The sequence below is a fragment of the Pholis gunnellus genome (genome assembly GCF_910591455.1).
Source record: "Pholis gunnellus genome assembly, chromosome: 1".
NCBI classification, from domain to species: Eukaryota; Metazoa; Chordata; class Actinopteri; order Perciformes; family Pholidae; genus Pholis; species Pholis gunnellus.
In genome coordinates this window covers 14078051-14105645 of record NC_136528.1, presented here as the reverse complement: position 1 = coordinate 14105645, position 27595 = coordinate 14078051, and the positions used below count along the sequence as shown (strand labels likewise).

The window sequence follows — 27595 nt, the reverse complement described above, 5'->3', positions numbered from 1 at the left end:
AATGCATTACCATACACAGTACTCTACCACTAAAAATATACTGTATATGTATACAGTACGTACCAACCTATGAAACAATGGATTCAAGGACCGTATAAACATTTTCCACGGAAGAGAAAGGAATCCAATAATGAGGTGCATAAAAAAAATCCCTAGGGATTCTACCTGGGTACGTAACAGAAAGAGAATCAGTCTGATGTCTGTGTTTGTGTGTGTGTTTGTGTAAGGGTTGCTGCCCTACATGCAGGGGCTACGGGCACAGATAACTGTGTGCTGCTGAGGTAGAGTGGACAAGGCCGGAGCTGACAAACGGGGCAGAGGACATCCTACCAGAGATGGCCTTCCCTGGTGCCGAAGGGCAGTGTCCGGAGTCCCCGTTCTCCAGATGCTCTGACTTCAGCACAGAACGCACATTTTTTGGGGAGTGGAAGCCATTGGTTAGCCCCATGTCCTTCTGTGGCTCTCTGTCTGCGCTCAGCTGGTCTCCCGTGCCTTGTAGCTCCCTGTTGTGATTAGCCACCAACTTTATCAAGGGAAGACTCATGGGGCTTTGGGCCAGTGATAGTTTTTCGAAAATGTTCTCTTCTCCTGGTGGGCTCAGCTGACTCAAAGGGGAATATCTGTCCTCTGATAATGAGGGTCCCCTGGTGGTGTTAGAATCCTTCTCCCTTTCGCTGCCCTCCTCTTCTTTCTCCCTTCCTGGGTCTGACAGCTCTGAGTGAACAATAACTTCTGCCTCCACCTGGTTACTGCACACGGATGTACACAGATGATCTTCTATGTCCTGCAACAAAACAATATCACTTTTACTTCAGGTTGTTCGATTAGTTGATCTACCCAGATCACTCAAACATTTTATGTTTTTGGGTTAAGTACAAGTACCGCATATGATGAAACTTTACATAACTATCAGCAACAATCACAACGGACTGTTCGCTAAACCCCTCCACCAAACAGTGATGGGCAAATCATAGTTAAGTAACTGTAACTGGCCTGTCAAGATTTTTCCACATGCCAAAGGTGAGCAAACAAAGCGCAAAAGTGTAAGGAATGGATTAAATTGTGTTTTTATCTACTCTAACTCTAAGCTTCAATTATTACCATGTCCTACTAACTAGCTTATTGCTCACTATAGTAAGTGTTACTGCCAGGGCCAAGGAGCACACAATTAACTGAGGTCACATTAGTGTGTGAGGTTGGAGGTTATGTTGACAAAAGCCCCAGTCACGACTAGCACATCCATTGTGGTGTCGTTTTACAATAAGTGGAAGACGGTCTGTTAGCAGAGTTCAGCGTAAGGTTAGCAGCTCAATCATGCTCTTTAATGAATTTGGGGAAAATACCATAGCTTTGTTGACTGTGATAGCATTACATTTGCTAACTTCTCCCCTGAGACATGCATCTTAAGCCTCTATCTTCAGCACAACATCATATATGAAGCCATCAAGTGCATATTTAGGAAACCTTTACAGAAATTTTGTTCAAGCTAATCAGCTGGAAAACAGCCAAATCTGTTTTAGTTAACCTGTTACTGAACTTAAGGAGCTATTGTTTAAAAAAAATGAACAAACATTTCAAGTGGTAAATCTGCCCCCGATGACCCTCATTGTATACTGCATATCTGCTGTGCAAGAACAGAAAGCTTGACAGACATAGCAACGGTAAATAAGGGGGGTGGTTTAGCAAACAGTCAATTAATAATGTCATTTAATTTGTGGTGTACAGCTAGAGTTGCTTGTCAGAGACAGGTTGATATCTAAAATAGAATTTAGTTCATTCATTTACCGTGCCATTATCAGTAATTTGCATGTTGAGAGCTCCATTAATGAGTGTTGGAGAGTCTTCTGTTATGGTGTCTCTGTATCTAGTGATTCTGTTGGCCCAGTTATGACTCACAGAGCCATTCCAAGCAGCCTGTAAGACAGTGGATGCACCAAATTACAACTATTATCCCTCTCACAACACGTGGAAAAAAATAACAGAATATCCAAGGCCCATCTGGAGAAGAGCTTCCCCCTTGCAGGTTTTGACCTTGGGATCAGGTGCAGGGGCATCTTCCCCTTTCCCCAGATTAGAACTTGCCATCAGGCTCTGCTCCTCTGGGGCCTCTTCTGGCAGCTGACCAGACTCTCGGACGCCCGGGGGCATCAGTGTCTCAAGCTCGTGGCTATCGCTGCACTCTGGCACGTTGGAGGAAACGGGGCAGCCTCCTCGCCTGTACTGAGGGGTCACAGCTGTGGAGTCCAGGCCCCCAGACACCTCCCTGTTTGGATGAGAGGGATAGTAGTAGTTGGGTAATATAGAGGTCTGAACGTTACGTACAATTTCCTGGATTGTTTTAGCTGGCTTTTAGTTATTAAGACAACACTTGTTGTAAGTAAGTGAAACATTAAACACATTAAAATGTGCATAGGTTCTGTACGACTGCCGACCCTGTAGAGTTACCTTACCTTGATTTGCCGTTACGAAAGCTTAAACACATGCAGAGGAGGATGCATATCAGTCCCAGGCACACACCAACTATGATGCCTGTCACTGCATGGATGTCCAGCTCTGTTCAAATATCAGACAGCATGGAAAAGGAGAAAAACACTGTTAGAATAAATGTAAACAACAATCCGGGAAAAACAGAGTTCACACATGGAAGAAATAGATGCCATATTGATTTTCACATGTGATCTGTTGCCAGTAGCTGTTATCTGGCTCATATATCTCCATCTTAAAAACTACTAAGATACAATGCATTTCTAGTTTGAAATACTGTTAGGCTCAGGCCTGATGTTATGAGACTGCGTATTGAGACCGTCATTTAAGACGAGAAGAGATATGAGGCGACATTCAACTTGGGACAGCAGACCTTCATTGATATTCATTTATGCTAGGTATCTTTGGCAGTCTGGACATAGAGAGGAGAGGAAACAGATGGCAGGAGCTCTCAACCACCAACCAGCCACCTCACTCCCATTCACACTGGCAACACTATTACAGCCTATGTGAACAAAAAAAAACCTGTTACTCTTATTAAGGATTTGGGTAAAACAAAAATACATTTTCACTGCTTATTGCATCAGGAAAGTTTAATGTTCAGATTTTCCAGAATTATGATCTACAGGTTGGTGGATAGCATGCTTGAGACAATATTCTTCTTAGGTACGTATAATAGAAGAAAAAGGCTTAAATGGTCGGACCAATTGAATACTAATTAGTAAGTTAAATAACTTTGTAATTATAATGAGTTTGACAGGCTCATGTTGGATAATAGTTCACAGAATAGTTCTTTATTTATATTTGAAGACAAAAGGAATATTTAATAATTTAAAAGTAAAGCTAAAATGCTGCCTGATGGAATTACAAAGTGTATAATGAGATTGCATGCTTAAACAAAGTGACATGAAAGTAAAGAAAGTGCTTTTCACAGCAATTCTGCACAAAGAGCAGTAATTCAAAGATCTCCCCTGGGGGTGGCTGATGAGGCCCTTTGATACCCACACTTCTCCTCACAATGCACCAGAATAGGAGAAGCGAATAACAGTGTCCGACCGAGCTACACTTTCTCTGCTGGCAGGGACAAATTACCCACTTTAGAGTGATAGAAAAGTGTGTATCGTGTCTGCTTATGAAGATTGCTGTACGATTTTGAATCTCAGAATACTTAAAGAGGCAATATGTAAAATACAGCCACATTCAAAAAACAAGCATTAACATGATCAACAGAATGTGAAAAGGCCTGTCCTGTCTTGCAAAACCACTTGTACCTCAAGAGGCAATAGTGAGTCACTGTCGTGTCCAGACTGCCCCGAGTCCATCGTAAGAGGATGAAGATGTAAAGCTGCCCTAAGGGCTTGTCAATCACTTTGAAGGTACAGCGTCTGTGTGAGTGTTGATAGTTTGTTTATTGGATTAAATTCAAAGTGGCAGAAAAGAGATGATGACTTGTGTTTCTGTCTCGACCTCCCCGCCACCGGGAGGCTGCTTAACACGAAGGAGAGCGGGCGCAGCTCCAGGAGATGGACGGCCCTTCAGTTAGCACTTAGTTAGCAGGCTGCAGACTGGGGGTCTGTCTCCCAGTGCACACTTTCCTCCTGTCCGGGTGGTCTCCTGGCCGCGGGGAGGACAAAACGAAGGTGCAGGTTGTTTTCTTGATTCTGCCACTTTGGAGTTAATCCAACAAACAATCAAAACGTACACGTATTGAACAACCCCCAGGTTAGTTGCACAAACACAAAGATGGGTAATGGAAAACACAGGCCGACGCCACACGAGAAGATCATAAAAAACAAAAACAAAATGATTCATATTCTGTATTCTATAGACTAAAAATAAAAAATAACAATTAGCAATCATGTTGTCATCAATTCATTTTGTGGCATCAATTAAGTATTCTAATACTTTAATATATTTAAAGATATTAAATAAGACATATGTTACATTTCCTCTTTATTCTACTTTAAGTCCATTTCTATCTCAGTCCTAAGCTACAGATATGCCTGTCCCCCTCAGAAAGTGTTGTCCCTTTCTCATTAAGCATTTTCCCTAAACCCTCTTGACGCTGAGACTGCTTCTTTCTTTCCATCCACAAATTGAACCTCTCTTTACTGAGCTACTGCTACTACCACTGTTATAACAACCTTAACTACCGCTACCACTGCTCTTAAAATCACCATCACTTATTTTCTTGTTATTAAGGTCACCTATATATTGCATGAACTTTTTGGCACATACCATATTTCTGAAGGGGGGTGTGAACATCATTTACAGGTGAAAAAGGCCCTGGCCCCACCTCAGTTGACGCTTCCAGCTTAAAAAAGTAACGGGTGCCACTGGACAAACCCTGGACCTCCACACTGGTAATGCTCCCTGAGAGAGACAGACAGAATGTCATTAAGTATTAAACAGGATTATACAAATAAAGGGCTCAGGATTTGTGTCATGCCAGCCAACACCTACCATCCTGATATAGGTTTTCCCACAAGTGCTCAGGCTGGCTGAGGTTGCCACAGAACAAGAGCCTGTAGCTGATGATGATACCGTTAGGCTCCAGCGGAGGGCGCCAGCTCGCTACCACAGACGAGGAGTCCAGAGCGCTCAGCTGCAGCTCCTCGGGAGGTGTGGAGGGTCCTGAAGGAGAGAGGAGGACTAGGTCAGTAATTAGAGCCCAGAAATGAGGCCTCACAGCTGCGGAATGTATATTGTCTTGGTGGGGGATTTGACATGTTGTGTGACAACCATCTGCGTCCTCATGACCCCACCACCTGGGTAACATGAGAGAGGGGACAAGCAGGGCAATGGGGGAATGGGCTTGGGCTCAGGTGATGATACATGGCATTGGAGAGCATAACAGAGTGACTGGTGGTAATAATGTCATTAAAAGCAGCCCACTCTACACTCTCCACCCTTACTTGGCTTACAGGCAGAGCTGCTGGCCAATATGAGAGCCATTACTACACCTGGGTATTTCATTATAGCCAGTTATCAGCCATCAATGCCAACCACGAATTCCCATGTCCACTGGCCACAGGCCAGCCAGCACACTGATCCACACATGAGTGAGCACACACTCGCTTGCAAGCATATATTACCGTATCGGCAGGCTGCAGAAAGCAAAATTGCAACACCTTTACCTTGCTAGCTGGAGACAATGGTTCAAATGATGAAATACAACTCAAGTGCAGCTAATCAGACAAACACATCTGAAAGCATGAATGTGCACTTAAAGAACAAGATGAAATAAATGATTGATAGGGAACATGAGGTAATATACTTTAGCAGACACAATAAAAAAACACAGGTGGGATATATTTCAAGATCAATTGTTAATCTAAGAATAAACAGGTTAAAAATGTATTGTCTCAAAGAACTGTAACTTGAGTTGATTTTGAGATAATTTAAAAGACAATGAACTTTAACCCCTTACTTTTTATTTGACATGTATTCAATCAGAGAATGCTCAGTGTGCCACACATTTACACGTCTACACATGTAGTACTGTTGCTGTCCAGTAGAACTACACTCTTCTCTCTCTCTTTTTTGCATGGTGTAGTTCCCCTTGAATTGTTTAGAAGTGACTTGCTTTCGGGCACTGCAAAGTTGTGAGAGCGAAGAGTGTCTTCCATATCAAGTGAGTGAAAAAAAGTCTCACTAATTACCAAACCAAGTAAATGCCAAAGAAATGGCATAGCTCTGCAAGAATGTTTGAATGCCTTTCTTCATACAGCACCCTTGAAAAACAAAGTTACAAAGTGCCTTTCGCAGAAAAAACAATTAAAAGTAAATACAATAACTGAAAAATCAAGTATAATGTTCAACTATATCAAGCATGTTTTAAAGGCCACAAAATACTACAGGAAACCCCTCAGGGACTTTGATTGTTGGGTCTTTATGATCTAAAACGGAACACTAACTTAAATGACTAGGAGCACAGCAGAGACTCACGGTCAGACAAGGTAGACTCCTCCACTGTGCCGCTGAAGGGTCCCACCACGTCCACACCATTAGACTGCACCGCCAGCTTATAGCGGGTGAAGGGCCTCAATGCCCCGAGCAGTATCTCCTGAGCAGAGCTGCAACATACAACAGCACGGGAGAGTCCTGAGTGTGTGGTGTATGGTCTGTATTCTGAGCTGACAGAAAAACATAACTGACTTTGTTCAATTTTGTCTGGTTAGTTTGGACCGCTCTCGACTTCAATATACATTATCTTAATATTTTACTGTTATTACATGCATTCTACTTGACAATCATTTAATTGTTTATTTTTATTATTGATGCACCTCTTTAACACAATAATTCCATATCCTTACTTAAGATACTTCTTGAATAAATATGACATAATGATGGTGAAGACAAGAGGAATACAGGGTATAGTTCTTGACATAGAGTAATAGTAATAATTTAAGGATAGAGGGTTAAAGAAATCCAAGGGCAATATTATGTGATTCATTTCGATTACTGTATGAATGATGGATAATAATGGAGCTACTCATAGCTACCTGAAAGATAACAGAACTCTAACAACAAAAATGGGTTTTATTGATGGGTTTGGTGTTTGGTGTTGTAAATAAAACATTTTTTATGCAAAGAAATGCAGAGTCTCCTTCAAGAAACTCCCTTCTGGCTCTTTCAGCAGAAAAGCTTAGTGAAGCAATTTATTGGTGTCAAACACAAGCTGATTTGGGCCTGACAAAAAAAGGAATGTCCGACTAATTAAGGGCAGTTCCTGAAGCGTGCTCCTTTTTAGTGACCAGTTTTTATAAACAATATCATGCTACTTCTCAAGGTGTTTCTTTGCATCACAGTTCAGGTTTGTATTATTACTGAATGATGGGTTCACACACAAATACTATTAAAATGGGATTTGCAATACAAACATTAACATATAAGGAGTTATACAGGAAGCAGTATTGCTCAAATGTTGACCATGAACTATGGTGATACGTTTTGAGATATCCAGGGCCATTATCTCTTTAAAATCACAGGCAATTATCAAGTTTCTGTTGTTTAAACTGGTTTCTGACCTGGTATAATAGGAGACCAGGGAGGCGTTGGTGGTTCCAGCTGGGCTGCAGCGCACTGTGTAGTTGATGATGCGTACGTTGCTGAACCGTGGTTTCTCCCAGCGCAGCCAGATCGAGGTGGAGCTGTTGGCCATGGCGTGGATGCTGCTCGGGGGCAATGGAGGGGGGCGCATGGGCGGGAACGACGACGACGCTTTAACACACACATACACATTATTTACCTTGATACAATTTGTCATTTTTTATTATCCCATAAAAGTGATGGAGGGAGGGAATACCTTTTTTTACAAGACGCTCAACAATACACACATGCAGTAAGATAAATCTTACCTCTGTCATGGGTCTTGTCTGTCCTTCCCTTCCACACAGCAGCTGCTCCATCTATCTGCTTGTTGAATGCCCAAACTCTCACCTCGTACTGCCGAGCAGGGACTGACACACAGACACACACACACACACACACACAGCAAAAGAGAGTGTGAAAGACAAATATGAAAAGAGAAAAATAAATGTATATATATATATATATTGTATATGTTACAAAGACATCCATTTAAATATTGAAATTAGGCCCTAGATGTCATCTAAATGCAGTCACTCCATTTTTGGTCTGATATGCTGTACCTATAATGTAACACTAATGGCAGCTAAGCTACTAAATACTTTTGAATGAAATGTTGAATTATTAAATACTTTTCATGAGAGGTGTCTGTCTATTTCGGTTCCTTATTTTTTTTTTTAAAAAAGAGTGCTAGTGAAAGCCACTTTAAATGAAATACTCAACTCAGAGTTAAACAAGGCTCTCCAAAAGCTTAGTGTACTAAGTTTGCAAAAATAGTTGACAAATCTTTATCAAACTTTTTTTTCTACAGCAAAGTCGGCATAATATAAATATACATCTACTTATTTAGTCAAAAGTAGATAAATGCAAAGGTGGCAAAATGACCATGGTGTAAATTTAAATATGAATGCAGAACACACTTAAAAGCATGTTAGATTTGGAGAGGTCTCAGTCAACAACTTACCCAGCCCGGTGAGGAGATGATACCTGGCCTTCTTACGGAGCCTGATGGTGTGGGTCTGTGTTGTCTTTTCTACATTGTCTGATTCATCAGCCTCCACCTCTCGACAGGACAGCTTGTAACCAGAAACCAGTGTGTGATTTGGCGAGGGATGCCATGTCACATTGAGTGTGTTCACTCTGGCTCTGACTTTCAGCTCAGTGGGGGCAAAGATCACTGAAAAATGTTGGGAACAACATAACAAAAAACATGATAACATTATCAATAGCCACAAGCATTTCCCCAGTATATTTTGACCTGTTGCTTGTGGAAAATCCACATAGTCCTGCTAATAAAAGTAAAAAAGGTATACTACAACACCAGTGGGAACTCTGCATAAAAGAAAAAACAGGAATTTTAGGAATGAACAAATGCTAAGAGAGTCAGGTTCTGGTGCCTTCCTTACCCATGATGTGGTCGCTGTAGTTGTAGTGGGCTAATGTTTGGTGCTGGGCCCACTCAGAGGCAACCCCAAAGCCAATGCCTGTCCCAGCTGTTATCCTCAGTCGGTAGGCCTGGTTGGGCTGCAGCTCTTTCAGTGTGAACTGAGTCTCATTACCCCTTACTTCCACAGAGAACACAGTGTCCACTGTGGGAACACATAACACACTTCAAATATGTCGTCTCTAAAAGGACAATCTGTTTTGACAATGCTTCCATGGTTTTTGAGCATCTGCATTCTTCAGCCAATCTGACATATTATCCCAAACAGAACAGAACCATACAACAATAGTAAAGTAGGCTGCCAATATTTGTCCTTTTCTATGAAGAAATTATGTGAAGAAACCAAAATGGGTAAATCTCCTGAATTATACTCAGTGAGTCACTAAATTGTACTTGCACTGGCAGGTCAACTTGATATCCAGACTCACCGTGATCCAGAGTGCTATACTCAATGCGGTAGCGGGTAACAGCCCCTCGACTATGCTGCGAGGACAATGGATGCCACATCAGCCTGATGTCTGTGGGGGAGGTGCTGACTATAGACAGCTGAGGAGGTGCACTTGGTACTGAAGGAGGGAATAGAAGGACATACTGAACTGTTTGATAATGCACATTCAAGGCATATCCTATCGATCTGCACAGCTACTGGACTCCTGTAAGACCCTGCTGATTTCACAAAGACACTTTAGACTGGTTTGTGTTAGCCCAAAGTTACCTTTTTGGTCACCTAGAAATGTCTTATTCAGTGTTCGGTTGAACTGAGCTCCACCCTCTTGTGACACATTTGGGTTAGTCTTTAGACTTTTTTAAAAGCAAAAATGCTCAGTTGAGTCTCCAGTGAGCTACTACTACTACTCTTTAAATAACAAAACTACGACACGTAATGGACGGCTGATACAGATGACTCATAAACTCTTAATAATCTGGAGGAGTTACAAGGTTGGCCCGATGTGATTTTTGCTCTGTGAAGCATCTGTGAAGCATCCAGGGCTGGCCTGAGGTTACCAGTATGAGTTTATGAGTTTGATTACGCACCATCCTCCAGCATCTCTACAGTAACAGGCAGGGATGGGCGACTGGCACCCATGGGAGAGTAAGCCACCACAAAGAATGTGTAAGCAGTATGGGGACGAAGCTCTTTGATATGATATTCTGTGGTGTCGTTGTTCATCGCAAACTGGTACTCCTCGTTATCCGAGCCTGAAATGGATGAAAAATGCCAAATCAAATAAAAACTTTAGGGAATGTGTAGGCTACATACTTACTGTACTGCTATACACAAACACAGAGACAAATAGAGACACACCTGCGGCGCGTTGGCAGTGCACAGAGTAGCCGATGATTTGGTCCGAGTTGTACTCAGGTTTCTCCCAGATGAGCAGGGCAGTTGTGCTGGAGGGCATGACAGACAGGTGGCGAGGAGGACTCGGCAGACCTTCCCTCACAATGACCGTCAGCTTGGCAGTGGCACAGGCCGTGCCCAGCCCATTGTCTGCTATGCACTGGTAGTAGCCCTCATCCTCCAGCGCCAGCTGGTTGATAAGCAGGACTCCAGGGCTTTGGGTCTTTACTCGTCTAAATGACTTGATGGGCTGACCATCCTTAAGCCAGTGCAACACTGGAGTTGGCTCCCCAGAGCTGTTGCATACAAACCTGGCTGTGTTTCCCCGGGAGAGGGACACTGTCTCCGGGGGCTGGAGAATCACTGGAGGGGCTGTTGGAAGAAAGAAACAAATCCAGGATTTACAGGGGAATCGGATTATGTGCACTGTGAAATTAAAAGGGATATCCCAATGATATTGAGTGGGGCGCAATGTTATTTAAAAACGTGCTTGTCTTGGCTTGTGTTATGTCGCAAACTGAAGAAAATGGCATCCAAAAATATGTGTGTGCAGAGGATGTTACAGATGACGATAATTACAGTGTACATTTGATAGTGTTTTGGCTGACTCAGATTTTCAGCCGTATTCAGTCCGAGACAGGCCCCTTAAGGCCGCAGCTGCAGTGGGGAGGTAATGAATGGTGGGGATCCTTTTAGAACCTGAGCTGACGAGAGCTGGTGGTGCCTTTGCTCAAACTGCCTTCTAATACCAACAGAAACAGAATCATTCTGCTGTGAAGAACGTGAGCGTGGGTAGTTTTTGTTGGATACTGTTGCCGATGACAATCCTAAAACAGAGATGTGTGTGAACATGCACGCAATTTTTCTCCTCATCAGTGAAACAGAGGTGTGCTGGAGACCTTCTTCAGGATCAAAGACAAACTGGAAAAGCGATTTTTGTTATTGTGTAATTGCCGGCACGGCAGAGAGAGATACAGCGGGGAAACGGTGTATCGTGGCGGCATATTTTCACATCTTACTCTTGAGAATCAAGAATTTATTTTGATCAACCAGAGTTGCTGAATGCTGGAACAGTGGTAAGACAGTGATTTATTTTTATTCTGTGAAGTTTGAATGAAGTGTGTTTCACAACAAGTGTGTTTGTATCTTAGTAAGAGAGAAACTTGTATTCAGAGGGTTGTATTTTTCTTCCTAGGTGTAAGAATATTTCCTTTATTGACATTTTGTGAGTTTATTTTCTCTTTAAGGGTAAACTGGTGACAGAGACTAGTCTCAATGAAGCAGCACTCAGACATGTCTAATCCCGTCATTATATACAGAACAAAACAGGTCTCCTACCAGGCACATGCAGCTCAGCAGCAGCATTGATAAATTCTCTGGTCTTGGGTTTGTTGGCCCGGCAGACATAGACGCCGGCATGGTGACGCCTTGTGTCCCTAATCACCAGGTTTGTTGCGAGGACAACCACATCAGTGGAAATGGGCTTTCCATCTGATCAAAGAAGAAAGCAACAAAGAACAACAGGACGGTCTCAAATCATACAGAAGAAAGAGATCGGCCTTGAGAAAAGTGAAGATCATTTCTCAGGCTTTCAGTTGCCTGAGAAACAGCACAAAAGAGAGGCAGCAGAGGAATTGACCTGTAATCCCATAGGTTGACCAACAGATGGCTCTGTGACTTTTTAGTCTGGGTCGACTGGCTCACTCCAAGGCTGTGTGTAAAATCCTTCACTATTCACCATATAAACCACTATTTAGTTTGTCCGCCATTTTGTGCTGTTGTTGGATGCTTTACATAGAATGATCATCTACAAGGTGAATTACCTTACTATGGCACATACTGAATAGTAACTGAGCACAAGCTATCACTTTGCATTGCACATGACCTGCATAACATACTGCAGTTTCTGACAGCTGTTACAATGTATAGAATTCCCTAAACAGTGAAATGTTAAATGCTAATGCGGGAAGTATTACAGATGCCACACTAGATGTTGCCACATCACAGCCCAAAGGAATTCCAATTATTATTAATATTACCACCAAGACTGTATGTGTGTGTGTGTGTGTGTGTGTGTGTGTGTGTGTGTGTGTGTGTGTGTGTGTGAGAGAGAGAGAAAGCTGCAGAGTGAATTAATTAAGGTGACAAATCATCTTATGTAAAGCATGACTCAATGCACAAGAGAACAACAGAGGACTAGTTGAGGGGAGACAGCTCTCATCAGCAAAACAACTTTACAGCCACAGGTACGCAAATCTAATACTGACTTGTTGATATTTGCTCTTTGTGTGTGAGAGACAGATAGATAGATAAATGGTGTGACACAGATAATGTATGGAAGTGCACTAGAGGCAACCAAACAAACAGGATGAGAACCACGGAAAAAAAAAGAGCATTTGCAAGCGTTACCTTGTCTGCTCCAGGACACCAGGGGCTTCGGCTGGCCTTGTGCCATACACTCCATCACAGCGGGACGGCCGAGCACAACTGTTGCATTCTGGGGGGGGGAAACAATGGCAACTCCATTCAGGGCTTCAGTAGAGCCTGTAAGGAAAAAAAGAAGTGAAATATTTTTGTAATATTTGTCTGTTTGAATCTTTCGGCTGAATGAGAGACTACATCCTTTTTTGTTTTCAGTAATTCAAATACTTCATTCCTCACCAATGAAGTGAAACAAAATGTCAATTCAGTCTGATTTTATGGCTTTGGTAATATCCCATCTTTGACCAATTACTGTTACACGTGTTGTTCATGTAAACTGCCAACATGAAATACTCATCCACCTTTATATTTTAAAAAAACAAGACGAGACGCAGCAATATTTGCGCCTTAATCTTAGGTGCCAAAAACGAGAGGAACCTCTCATTTTGGACACAAAAGCGGATTAAGAAACAACTGACTTTCAAAGAGAATTGCAGGGGACAACCTGAATACAGATTTCTGTTAGCGTACCCTTTAAATCAGCAGCTAGTTTCTACTCCCTATAGTTGGCTAATTGGTATCTGATGAATATGACCTGAATAGGAAATCTTGATCAGAGAGGTTTTGATGTGAGAGGATTTGCTGGGAAACAGGCTTGAAGCCCTTATAGCACATTTTGTTTACAGGTAGCAGTGCATATCTGACACAACAGGCTGTAGGCATACTGTACATTACCATGAATAAATAAACCAAATGGCTGACTGAGAGGAGATTGGTGTGATAGAGAAAAAAGGTTTCTAAGCGGCGAGAGACACATTGGGGTTTGTGACACGAGTACGAGAGGGAGAAAAAGAGAATCCAAAAGAAAGAATAAATCTAACCAGTTGATAAAACGGCCTCAATAATGGAATTGAGACACATCTCTGCTCTTTAACAGCTACGGATGTTCTTCAAAACATATCGTTCATGAGTTGAAGGTAAAGCTGGTGTTAGAGAGCCTTACTTAGCCCTGACAGTCTCAGCAGCACATAATGCTAATGACCTCCAGCGAAAGGCATTCTGTAGACATATAATAAATTAAACATTGAGATTATATACAGCAATCCTTGGTAATGCATACGGTTTTAAGTGTGTCAGTCCACCTGTGTGAGGACTGCACTGCAGGGTGAGCCTTCATAGAGGTCTAATGTGGATATGATGGGTGTGGGCGTAAAGCATGTAGAAAACTGAAGTTAAAGTAAAGAAGAAATGGAAGAAACTATAAACTAGAGATTTAAAGCAGCTGGAGCACTTGTTAAGTACATGGGCTTGAGTACCTTAACATCAAGCTGTCAAAGCTTGGCTATGGGTGTTGAGGTATGTTAGTCATAGAATTGTGAAGTGTAGGCGAGTGAAGTTATAATGTAATGGCTCGCAGTAGAGCCTTAAGTGGTTTCCTTATTACGATCCACAACAGCAGGAAAAGCACCAAGTGGGAAAAAAAGCCCAGAAACATCAGCCTCCTTGAGATTAGAAGTGTGAAAAACCATTCAAATGAACTGTACATATTCCGGTGTTATTTTCTGTGCTGTAGTGGGTTGTGTTTTCTACCTGCTCTCTCACCAGGTGGCACCCTCCCCTGCTTTGCACCTGCAGTGTGCGATTGTATGCAATTTGTTTCAATCACTCATCAGGGTCTGGAGGACACAGCTTAGTTTATACTCGCCATAGTGAAGCCAGTGCTCGGCGCGCACACCAGGAAATGCAAGTGGTCGCGCCGCTTGGTCGCGCACTTCTGAATTTTTGTAACTTGAAGCGCGCAATCACGTGACTGTCACAAATAGTTCACTGATAAAAACACTATTTACACGTCTATCGATTATATAAAAAAGCTTTTAGATGCTTTCGAAACAGGTGGTCTTAAAAATCTTTATTTGATTAAATATTTTGCCAGCCAAATCAACAGGATATTCAACCTTTGTTTTCTTATAATGCATATAATACTTGACTTCTTTCTTTACAGGGCTTGTACAAAGGCAAAAAAGTACCCATGAATATGAGATTTGAATTTACAGATAACTACAATCCTTTCTAGGCATTGTGGTTGTTAGTTTATGGCTTTTGCCAGTTACACCTACAGTCTATGGGCATATCTATGGGTTTCACTCGTTGTCTTTTGATTCTTCACAGTACATTTTGTTGTACGCCCACTGGCATTTTGGAGATTAATGCAGAGCACAGCGAATCGAGTATAAACGCCTCCGTACACACTTGGAACTCGCGTGCCGTCTGCGGAGGCTCGAGTTACGGCGACTGTAAACAAAGCTTAAGCACAGGATTAGGGTTAGATGATTGGAAGGTCCTAGAGCCTTGGGAGTGGGCTCCCGAGTGTCTAGGAACTTGGGAAGAGGTGGATCTCATTAATGAGCTCACTTCAAATCACATTCATGAGACAATTTGTCTAATTTTAAATGAGATTTTAGAGAAAATGGTGCATTGTTACAAAATAATTTTAAAACATGGCTTTAATGTGGGCTGCCTAATGGCTCAATGCATGAAATCCACTGATGCAAGTCCTTATAGGATGCAGTCACCCTGGGACTTGGATTAAAGAGAGAAGGGTGTTTATATCAAAATTGTCAAATGCTGAGTGTAGACTGAAATATTTGTCTTTATTTAGTAAACAGCATAAATCATTTAATTTAATTGACATCCTTGAGTTTCATTGATTGGACCATTATTAACATTTATCATTTGGTTGTTGCCATATTATTGTAAAATTGATCGACATGACATTTTGAGGATTAGATTTATTTTTCTCTGTGGTTTCGACGTGTAATAAATTTGATCATAGTAAATTAATGTTGAGGCTATGTAGAGTCAGCCCTCTGACACAATTCACTGTGGTTTGTACAAAATGATCAGTGATACAGTTTAAGATTATTGAGAGACAATTAAGTGAATACTACATGAATACATATAGAAATGGTTTCCCTACAGCTCTTACACACAACTTAAATAATGTTTGTATCTGAATTGCACAACTTATGTGTCATGCTCATATTTAGTAATGGAATTGAAATATTAAAACATTTTAAATTCTTCTGCCATACAGGGAGAATGAGTTCTGTGGATGAAGAGATGAACAAACAGTGCCAAGCACGGAGGGCTCATTTGAAAGTGTAAACCTACTGTCTGCCAACACCATTTTCTTGAAACTGTATGTGTTGCAGCAAATGAAGTCTGAAGGACAGGAGAGGTAAATGCACAGCACTTACATTTAATACAAAACATCAGCAGCTCAAAGTGCTTTGTATAATAGAAATGCTGTTAACAAGAAATGAAATGAGAGGGAAATGTACCGCAATAACATCGCATCAAGGACAATGGCAAAGGTCCCTGAAGTTTGAGTTGGATTAAATAGGCAGTTTTTTCAACCACAACTAGTATAGTTGAGGAAAAGTCTCAGATCTTTAAAAAAAGATGTGGTAATTGTATAACCGAACTCTGCTTCACTTTGTTTTGCTCTAATTAAGGGAACAATTAGGACAGTGGCCTCAGGATGACCTGAGTGTCAGACTTCTCTTCAGACAATACATTTGGCTTTGACCGTTTTCTAATTGTGTTCAATGAATTGAGTTGAAAAATGTACAACTCTGAGCTGTAGTTCACCTTCTGTCAAAACATATTTGTATCTGCTGTCCAACTTAATGAAAACAGTTGCAAAGGTGGGTTTTCTAATGGAAACAATTAAATATTCAACTACTCACTTCCCCAGGTCCCTAAGCCATATTATAGTATACAGCAATGGCCGAGGTGCTCAAGTGGTCTATGTATGCAACATTTTCATCACATTACACCCATTCTATCCCCCTCTTACTGTTTATTGTAGAAGGGAATGGATAGAGAAAGTCATAATTCATAATTCCCCATTCAATGACAGCATCTATATGAGCAGCATCAGCTATTCCTACTGCTGGAGTTACTACAGTGCTGGACTACTCAGAGGAAACACAAATGTATACAGAGCCACTGTTTCCTATTGTAATGCAATCCATAATATGGCATCATCCACTCAAAAGATGTGCTTTGCTTCATTTGAGGGTTTGACCTTAACTGTGCAGAATGATGTATGTGCAGAGTCTGACAATAGAACGCTGTATTCACATTTATCTGCTGACGAGGGAACGTTTCTCTGTGCTCAACTTAAATCTGAGTTCAAGGCGTGTATGTGCAATCATGATTTTGTGACATCACAACAAGTTTGGAAGACGATAATGCTTCAAAGTACAACTTACACAAGCGTGATGTGGAAACTTGAAATCAGAAACAAATTATTATTCAAAGCAGAGTACTTAAGTTATCTTAGAAACATGTCTGGGGGGGATCTTTAAGTATTATAGCAACCTGTTATTACCATAGTCCAAATAATGCAAACTCGACATATGTTATGCAAAACAGTTTTGCTGGTTCAATCCGCCAAAAAATTGCCAGAAACAATACTGTTGATATAGATTATTCATTATAGCTTAAAACACACAATACAAACACTGATTTACCCACAACACACAGTGAGAGAGTGCCATTTTGTGAGCACCGGAGAAAAACCTAATACATTTCAAGCATCTAGTCCTCAAACGCACATTGGATGTCTTAAGGATGGCCTGGCAGCTCCCAGTGGGGCCTGGCTGCCTATTCAAACACTATAAAGCACCGCAACACACCGTACCTGTGGTGACAGTGAGCCTGGCTTCATGAGAGATGTCTCTCCTGGCAGAGTTGGACGCGACACAGCGGTAGGCCCCCTCATCCTCCTTGGTCACCTCAAGAATCTGGAGCACTCCGTTAAGAAGGGAAATAAACCTGTTTTGCACAGGGTGAAATAGAGGAGAGGGGGCAGAGGGAGAAAGAGTAAGAAGGCAAATGACAGAGAGAGAAAAGCAACTGAATAAATGGCTTAGTGCCCTGCAGCATGCAAAATACAGCTGATTAACTCTGCAGGGATCCTGACAAATCCTCACAGGACTCCATCCTTCTTTATTGAGGAGAGAGACTATTGTGTGCAACCACTACAATGAAAGGTTGCAATTACAAGTTATGCAACTCAAAACGTGACTTAATTACAGGACTAAAAAGATGAAAGTAGTTCTCTATACAAAGACAACCACTCAAGCTTCATAAAAGCACAGAATACCCGAAAAAACAGTATATACAAATGATACTACTTTAAACCTACGTGTCTACTTATCCCTCTCTTATGGAGGTCATGTTCTGGACACATTACTTAAGGCCCTCAGGGCTATCGCACAACCTCTTATCGTCTTTATCACAGCCTATTAATCCCACCAAAATGTGACCAGTGGTAGCCTGTTGAGGAGAAAAGGAGGGGAAGGGAGTGGAGAGATGGAGAGAAAAAGATAGAGGGAGAATAAAGAGGCAGTAGATGGGAAAATCCAGGAACAGGAAAAAGAAGCGACAATAAGAGATAGATAGGGAGCCATAAATGAAGAGAAATGGGGAAGGACATAGATGTAAAGGGGATGATAGCGAAGAAAAAGAGCAAGAGATGGCAGAGAGGCCATGAGAGAGAAAAAGGCACATTAGAGCAAAAGAGAACAGAGAGAGAAAAAGACGGTGACGCAGCAGCCATCCTTTGGCTCATCTTTGTGAGAGGCCATTAACAGCGCCCGAGGTCGGAGAACCACATCCCGCCAATAAGACCTCATAAGCAGCGAGCTGTTTGCGGGTCATGCAGGGCTACAGCAGCCATTAGCACACAGTCCTGTGCAATAAGACTGGAAACAAAGAGTCACCGTGAAATGTCAATATCGTTAAGTGGCCCAGTAAATGAGACTATTTGTGAGAGCGCGCTGACAGAGAGATCTGTCAAGGATGTGGGAGCAGATCTTTATATTTAGAAAATGTTTTTTCTCACAGAAGGTTCATATTGAACAGTTTGTTATAACCTCAAGGTGAATCTACAATACTTTTCTGATAGTTGTTTAATTCCTGATTATATACTTTGAAATTCATTAAAGGTTGTCGATACAATATTTAGAGAATTAAGTCAGTCTCCCTCTGTGTGAGTTGTAATCCGAGGTTATCTGTGCTTTGTTCCCAAAGCAGGGGTCGGCCACGTGTGCATGTTAGTACATATGAGTGTGCCCCACTGGTTAGCTCGGGGTCACCACTTTGCAAAGCGATCATACGGCAGTTACAGCTTGTTACATCATAGGCCGTCGCAGAAGCGTAGGTAAAACATTGTTAGCTCCGGCAGCACTGTTGAGGTTGTTTGCAGTGTTAGCATTGTATTAAGGCTTTAAGCTAGGCATAATTGAGGTAGCTTTGAGTGAGAGGTGGGTGTCATCCCAGGTTGCCAGCTGCTAGGCTGTCTGCTCTGCTGCGTCACCCGGGCCTGCCTCAGCGCCACCGACAAGCCAGAGATATTCTTTCACGACAGAGAAGCTAATATTGGTAGCGAGAGCAACAAGTTAGCAGACTACCAAGTGCCCACTCAGCTCCGCGCACATGGAATGTGTGTAAGCTCCGCCCACGGTGAAACAGAGATCACAGGAGAGGAGCGTGAAGAGAAACAAGCACCACAGACAGTAAATGACAGCAAAACACAGTAACAACTCACACTGAGCTTAAATGAAAACAAACTGCTGATTATGTTCCGTCACTGCGTCGATGCAGAGTCGTTTAAATCAGCATCGCGATCCTAGAACCGAGAAACTACACCTAACAAACACCACCATAAATATTTGTTTTGTGAAACATAAGTTAAATATAAATGCAAAAGCAATTGGTAACTTATACGGGTCACCCATATATATATATAACCGTATATGTTAAGTATAGTTGGCAACCCTTTAGCAATATTTATTATCTGTCCAAGTGAACGACGTCATCCGCTATCGCGTTACTTGTGGACAAGTAAGGAGTGGATGGAGAGCTCTTCGCTGCCTAAGCTGTCCGGGCTGGACACGTGCAGGACTACGACACGCTGCTACACTCCGTTCACCTGGGACTGAATCACTCTGGGCGACGGATTATTGTACGGGCTGGCATGGAGAATGTTCCCAATGTAACGTGGTGGGTGCTGCGTCACCCATTGTTGGACTGACAGGCTTCTAAAGACACATTAAGCACACAAACCACATGTGGCGAGGTGAACGCCCCCGTCCTCATGCCAGGGTCTCAGAAGCTGGTTATTGTTGTCCAAGACCAACCTCAAATAACCAACACAACATTTAGCCGGCACAAAATGTATGCAACACAACAGATAAACATCTTCCACTGCAATCGGCGAATGATGGAAGTCAACAAAATACCAATGAATCGTTGCATCCCTAAACAGCACCATGAAATACATTTATAGAACCACAAAATCAGACGTATATGTTAGCATGTTGTTAATTGTTTTTTTGATACTCTGCAAAAAGGCGTTGAAGACAAAGCAAGAGATAAAAGAGAAAGAGAGAGGCTGCAGCACAAAATTCATAACAGGCGTTGCATAATTGATAATCATCAACCAACCATCATCCTACAGCACACTCAATTCACAGCTGGGTACAAACAGCATGAGGGGGATGTAAAAAGAAACTGAAAAACTCAAAGGTAATCAACAAGTAACTCGATGCTGAAATAATCTATGTCATGGAAGAATACATTTGGCCCTTTATGAGTGAGCGACAAGTTCCTACTTCCACTAACACCTGTGTAGCATTGAAGGATGAAAGGAAATTAAATATGAAGACTTTTCTACCTTGAAAATCAAAAACAAAGCATTGCGGTGAAAAAACATATTTGCATGTATCAGAACAAAGGCAAGGAATACATATAATACCACAGAGCTAACTAAGCTTGACAGACAAGGTCATTTATGTATGGCATGTGCTTGCATTTCTGATCATTTATGGAACTTATGACCTGTAAACTGAATGACACTACATATGTTATTGTTACAATAACTAGCTTTTATCTGCACTGGGATTTAACCTTACATACAAATGTGGAGGGCCACAGCCAGCTTGAGTTGTATAGTACAGTAGTCTTCACATCATATTCTCTAAGGTTAGCATGCATCAAATCCACTTAGCCTTAGTGTGTTTCCACATTAAATATACCACAAGTTGGAAGTAATGAACTAGAAAGTAATTTCCCATATGACTTATCACGTCAATCATTTTAATGATGTGATGTACAAAAAAATGAATCAGATAAAAAAAGAATAAATATAACAACATGCACTCCAAATAATTGGGTTGAAATCGCAATCTCATCAAAGTAATCACATCGTTCATTGATTGACATTTTAAGAAAATGAATAGACAGAAGAGCATATAAGAACATTAAGTTCAACAACAACACATGAAAGGGTTACCTTATCTCCTCAGGGACAGCCACTGTGTCCTTTTCCCAAGTAATAACAGGTGTGGGTACTCCCTCAATCTGGCACTCGAAGCGAGCCACTCCCCCAGCAGGCACCGTTTGAGGTGACGGCTCCTGATGGAACTTAGACAGACCTGTGGGTAAAGAGATGATAATGGTCAGGGGGGGTATCTATCAAAGCAGACTTGGTGATTTCCCAGAGGACAAAAAGTGGTCCATATATAAATTGCTGTTTGGAAATGGTCTTTTTTAATGATCTGTAATGTGTGTGTCATGCCGGCTACCTCTAGGACACAGTTTGTATGACGTACTAGGTCCCACATAATGTGACTGACTGCTATCATGTCAAACACACACACACACACACACACACACACACACACACACCAAGTACACTAAATAAAATGGACTGCAAAACAAATGTAGCTGGTCACGGAGGAAAAGGATTTGATACACTTATTCTGGGTTCAAGCCTTAATAAAACACAATAAACAACAATTATCCAATTCAGAGTTATTTCACATGATTTACTCTAAAAAACAGCCTGATTAAGTTTAGAATCTTTCCATACTGAATACTGTTTTCTGGCCATTTTAGGGAGTTTAAAAGGCACTGTTTTAAATTTTGTAATTTAATTAAAAGACTTATTCTTATACACGTGAATGTCCTGATTATGAGGAAAAACTGGGGATTTGATCAGGTTTGGCTCGACTATTTCTCTCTCCAGGTGGAGTCTTGGCAGGACTCCAATTTTCACAGCCTCAACACATTTACACACACGGGAAAGCTTCCTCCTATAGATTATAGTGAGCACCAGGAGGCAGCAGAGAGCACTGTCTGAGGGCCTCTAACCTCTGACCCCAACAGACTGTTGGAGAGAAGAACAAAACTGGTTTCATGTCCCAGTGACTTCGCCTGTAGCTCTGACTGAGGAGTAGAGAGTGGGGGGTGGATCAAAGGAGAGCGCAGAGAAAGAACACAGAGAAGGAAACCAAAAGCAAGAAAAAAGCAGGAAAGGTAACAGGGAGAAACTGATATCGTAGGCTAGACAGTATATATGTAGTATTGACAGAAAATCCACATTAGCAACATACTGTAAAAGATTAGAAATCCCCATGTCACATAGATTTTGTGTTTGGTGAAAAAACTACATCTTAACACAAAAATCAGTCATTCTTTCTGGTTTCTTTATCAAGTTCTGAAACACATTTTCTCCATGTGAGGCTAATCACAGAAATGATTCAGACCAGAGCCTGAAAACATATTAGATTACCCAGCAGTGTTACATTTAGAGCTCTACCTTGCAGGAAGGACAAAGCTCATTCATTAATTTCAAAGAGATACTGTTGCATTACCCAATAGATTAAGTGTGAACAAATTGCACAGCTTCTTTACAATATATTTTCACAACAGATTAGATCTTACTTCGGGTAATTTAGGGTAACATGTCATTCCCAATAGCAAGTATTATTATTGACAATTACAGATTGTGCTGCACTGAATCCAACTGATTCTGAAAGCGTTTCTATTGGAAACAGAATGCTCTTTATTTTGTGTTACTCTAGTTTAGACAACACCATGTAAATGAGCCATGCCATTTTAATGCAAAGCTAAGAGCCTAATGGGCTGATTACAAAGAAACATGTAGCTAGAAACGCGTAGTTAGAAACGCGTAGTTAGAAACGCGTAGCCAGAAACACGTCTCTTTGCGATCAGCCCATGAAGGTACCGCCACACATGGGCAAATGTAAACTATTGCTGCTTTGTACATGTTGTGGAAATCACAGATACGTCAGTAAACCAAACGCCGTCATATCAATGTTCACAACATCATCCGGAGGCGCTTAGTGAATTTCCTCGAGCTGTATTTAGCAAGCCACGCATCAGCTGGTTCACTACAGCGGTAGGAACCCAACATAAATATTTGCAATAAATGCATCAAAGGATGCTGAAATAACTGCATCATGATGCTAATTTGTAATTTAATTCATGCTTTCTCAGGTCTGTCTGCAAGAAAACACGTTAAAATGTTTATTTTCTGAGTGGCATTAAGATCGATCAGTGCTAGCCTATGCTAACAATGTAGCTGTTCCATCAACACAAAAAATAATGTCATCTAGGCATAAATACAGCAGCAACACTATCGATTATATCATAGACAGTCTGTGGTTTATACATAGATTCATAGTTTTGTCAGGTCCCTAAATATGAGGTACTATTGTAGAGCTCTGGGTGGCCACGGACACCTACAACATTTTTTTCCCTTCATTACTCATTCAACGACATCAGGGCATCAGTGACGTTAGGAGGATAATCGAAACACTGATAGGTATTGCAAAATTGCATCAAGCAAATTCTCCCTTGAAATATTTTAACTCAAGCAAAAATGCAAATGTTGCCATTGTCAGTGGGACCTTCATAGTATACCCACATTAGCATTTAGCACATTACACCACTGTGTGAGTACAGTCTCGCATACTGCTGCACACTGTGTTTACACCAAACGTGAAGTGGTGTTTTGGCGGGGCATGATAAAGTGAAGAGAACAGAAATGAAAACGCACCGGGCAACGCAAATTATGCGAGTGTTTCTCCTAATAAGCTCCCACTCACAATGCCAGCATGCAGATAAGCAGGTATAATGTTTACCATATTCATAATCTTATTCTAGTTTTGTGCTAATCCATTTAGTGCTTTTACCTGCCAAAATGTCAATATTCAACAAATACGAACATGAAAACGAAAGTTAAACCTAATTCAATCGGCAATAATTGCAGTCTCTCATCCACTGCCGCTCACAACAGCAAGCACGATCGGCCAAAAGCTCTTTTTTTGGTATACTTCTCCGCTGGATGAGACAAAGCAGACAGGAGGACAGAAGAAATGATTCTGTTGTAAACATAACTGTTGCTGTCATGTAGAAGAACCGAGTATTGATAAGAGTAGCTCCTAGTTGCATAAAATCCTAATTATAACTATCCCTACCTGAAGGCCACCTTAGTTCTCCAACACGCTTGAAAAGTAAAGGGGTGAACAGAGGAGTATTTAGTTGGTTGCAATCTGCAACACACCACTGGATACCACTAAATCTTACACACTGTTCCTATGAAAAAAAAATACAATGGAAGGGAGGACTGAGTGCAGAGTCTGACACTAACTCACAAACTTGTTTTGGTTTATGGTTATTTTCTAACTTGCAGTCAATCACGTGGATTCATCAAGATTTCAAGCAACCCCCAATTTTTTGGACAAGATTTCCTCCAAACCACTGTAAGCCAGAGGAGACAAAGGGTGGACTATTCAAGATTACCCTAACCCCTGTCACACCAACTGTTAGTCATGGCAACAAACTGGCCATCTGTGTTTTCCTACTGCGCTGGGGGAACAACGTTTTTCAATGAGTACACAGAGGCTGGCCATAGTAGCAGAATAGTAGAATAGTAGATTCATTTCAGGAAAAACTTGCAATGATGTTTGCGTAGTAAGCTTTGCAGGAGGAGTTGAAGAGTAACCCTTGCCACTTCTTGCCATTACACAGAAATATGCCCTCATGTTATCACACTGCCTGTAACACTGCCAGAGAGTTCTTACACAGGGTGCCAGACACACAGTGTGTGTGTGTGTGTGTGTGTGTGTGTGTGTGTGTGTGCACATGTGTCTAAACTTTGGTTCATGTGTGCCGAGCTACTTGACCTCAGTATTTACTCTAGTGTGGGCCTTGATGCTTGTACATGGACTACTAGTGATTACGTCACTGGATCACTGTGTGCATCTATGTGCTGCATCTAAGAACTGTATGTGGGCGGTGAACAACAGCTGATAAGTGAGAGTGCACATTAGCCCACTCTAATGCAAAGGGCAGTGTTCGAAAAAGACACTTTGCCCATGCTGTGATGGAACAATGGCGACTGACTGGGCTTCCAACTCCACTATGTCAAGCATAATCATATTAGTCTTTTCCCAGGCCTCTATGAGAGCCCCTCGCAATGAAATTCCACAACAGAACAGCCCGGCGACTTGCCGTTTTTCAGACTAACTCTCCCAAAAAAAGGTGACATATCAAGCCACAGGGCCAAACAATATGTCCAATTGTTGCCTAGTAACAAGGTATTTCTATGCTTAAAAAACATTTTCAGGCAGCTCCTTGGGCACTGCTCTATATGAAAAGTGTGTAACCCATCAATGCACTACATACAAATCTCCCCATCTTGCCTTTCTTTGCTCCCTCTCATTTGTCTTTTTCCATTGCTTCTCTCTCTTCTGCCCTTGACTTTGCCCCATACTCTCGCTCTGACTTTGTCCATCCCTCTATTGATGCCCCACTCTTTGGCCCCACAGCTATCAGATTGCAGTGTTTTTACCCTCCCCTTGTGCAAGCAGATAATTTCACCCGTGACCTATTTGCTACCGAACTTTCAGGCTGACTAACAGTGTGAGAACCCATCGAGCATACCCCTAGCCTCAACAGACATTTGTAATTGCAAATGGGAAATAAGTGAGCTGTGAAATTTAAATTTCCCATTTATAGTACACTGGCCCTTTTTAGATTTATAAAGGTGCTCAATGCTATCAGTTTTTTGCATTCATATAGGAATGACAAAAAAAACATTGACAAAAGGAAGTTGATTACAGTAATTCTGTGGTACATCTTTTTTTAATGAAAAATGTTCAGCCTGGAAATCTTCTTATATTATTAGATGTACAAATTGCCATTTCAAATCTTGAAATGTGATTCTCGTCTCCTTTTCATCTTTTCAAAAACATTGGCTGCATAGAGTTGGACATTTTGAGTCTGATAAAGATTGTATTCATTAATATAAGGCTGCCTCAAAATAAGAATTCATGAAAACCATGTGAGGTGAAAAAAACATGTGCAAAGTATCACTCTCTGTAGCTTGAAATGAAAAAGACAATTTTCTACAATGTCCTTTATAAAGGAAGAGCAAAAACATAAACGCGTTAAGTACACATAGCTTGTTTGTATGAAGGAGAGAGATCACTTTTTATGATTATGACATCATCTATTTGACTGTAATGGGTTGCAAAAGCTAGTACGAATTTGGAAATATTGACATTCACCTCAGCAGTCTCATAATGAGAAAGGTTAATTGGTCTAATTGACATTAAAAGCGGCTTTTTTTTCTTCATCAACACTAACCAGTGGACGTGTTTGGAAAATGTAATGTGCACACTGTATTCCCTGTATATGTACAGTCTGGCATTAAGTAGAGAAAAGACTAAGTTAGAGACTGAAATACAGTTTATCTCCATCTAGAGACTGAGACGGTCTCACTGTGTCTCTCCCTTTGCAACACATTCACATATTTCTGGCGAGCCCACATGCATCATATACTGTAACGAGGAAACTGGAGCAGGTGGGTTTCGTAATGTGTTTTCACAGATGTGATCTCTGCTACATTTTGCAGGCGAAGGCGCAGTAGGAAATGAGAATGTCCGTTCAATGACAATGTTGAGGCAGTTCGGCCTCGACCCATTGCACACTGGTCACATCTATCTCATAGGCTCCCGTCACTGATTTAATTCAAAAGCCATGCACACATCCATGCGCATATACACAAATGCAAACTGAAGGTCATTCTTAATGGTCTCTTCAGCCTTTCCTTTCACCATCACGGTAAACTCTCTTCAGCCTTTTCTGCCTTTTCACCATTCATCCCACATCCCCCCTCCCGCTCCTTTAGTCCTTATTGTCCCTCAAACAAGAGATCCTCATAAATAGGCATGTGACAGCTGACAAAAGCAGGGGCATCCACAAAGGGTACTGTCTCATTTTACACAAAGCTAATGACTAAATAAAGACTACCACTTAAGAGTGAGAGAAAAAGAGGCCTCCTTGGAGGGGCGATAAGAAAGCTACAGCCTGTGCTCAAAGCGCTCACACCCGTATCTTCATTCATTTCTTTTATTTCCACCCACATTTCCTCCTTTGCTCTGTGTCTTTCAACAGACTGTTCTCTAAAAGGGTGCCTGTTCTCAGGGCACTTGTTAGCGCTGGACAAGAGGATACGTTTCCTATCTGAGGAGGATTAGAACCAAGCTTATCTCCACCCATGCAAGGAAATTCCATAGACAAGTCTGAGAAATCAAATTTTCTGTGTGTGCATGTATACCCAATTGAATACTTTAAGTGGATAAATTAATCAAACAGATATTCTTTCATAACATCAGTGACACTGTAAAACCTACCTCTTCTTGCACTTCCAAGCATTTTGACTGCCCCGAGACATTCAGACACAACTATACATTTTTAATGGGAAAAATGTAGCTGTAGTATACGATGATGTATATGATCACATTTGTTAGGCAGGAGTACCTTCATAATATTAGCTATGTTCTCTCTTATCCCTCGTCATTGTTACGTGCAATAATCTAACCTCAGGAGCATAGCTCCCACTTTAGGATTACTTTCAATAAAATAAA

The 27595-nt window shown here is 41.4% G+C and overlaps 1 protein-coding gene across 1 annotated transcript in view; it reads right to left on the bottom strand.

Moving 5' to 3' along the window:
- Window positions 1–218: 218 nt before the first annotated feature.
- The window catches only part of igdcc4 (immunoglobulin superfamily, DCC subclass, member 4), a 47666-nt gene continuing 20289 nt past the window's right edge, over window positions 219–27595 (bottom strand). Inside the window, exons 3-20 of the mRNA XM_079163221.1 lie at window positions 21148–21289; window positions 17491–17624; window positions 12771–12905; window positions 11700–11852; window positions 10326–10733; window positions 10055–10219; window positions 9448–9585; window positions 8982–9164; window positions 8540–8752; window positions 7845–7946; window positions 7515–7707; window positions 6433–6560; window positions 4948–5118; window positions 4723–4857; window positions 2451–2553; window positions 2032–2263; window positions 1786–1914; window positions 219–784 (exon numbers count right to left, since the gene is read on the bottom strand). Coding sequence (XP_079019347.1) covers window positions 251–784; window positions 1786–1914; window positions 2032–2263; window positions 2451–2553; window positions 4723–4857; window positions 4948–5118; window positions 6433–6560; window positions 7515–7707; window positions 7845–7946; window positions 8540–8752; window positions 8982–9164; window positions 9448–9585; window positions 10055–10219; window positions 10326–10733; window positions 11700–11852; window positions 12771–12905; window positions 17491–17624; window positions 21148–21289 — 3398 coding nt within the window. The 3' untranslated portion in view covers window positions 219–250. The remainder of the gene's footprint in view (window positions 785–1785; window positions 1915–2031; window positions 2264–2450; window positions 2554–4722; window positions 4858–4947; window positions 5119–6432; window positions 6561–7514; window positions 7708–7844; window positions 7947–8539; window positions 8753–8981; window positions 9165–9447; window positions 9586–10054; window positions 10220–10325; window positions 10734–11699; window positions 11853–12770; window positions 12906–17490; window positions 17625–21147; window positions 21290–27595) is intronic.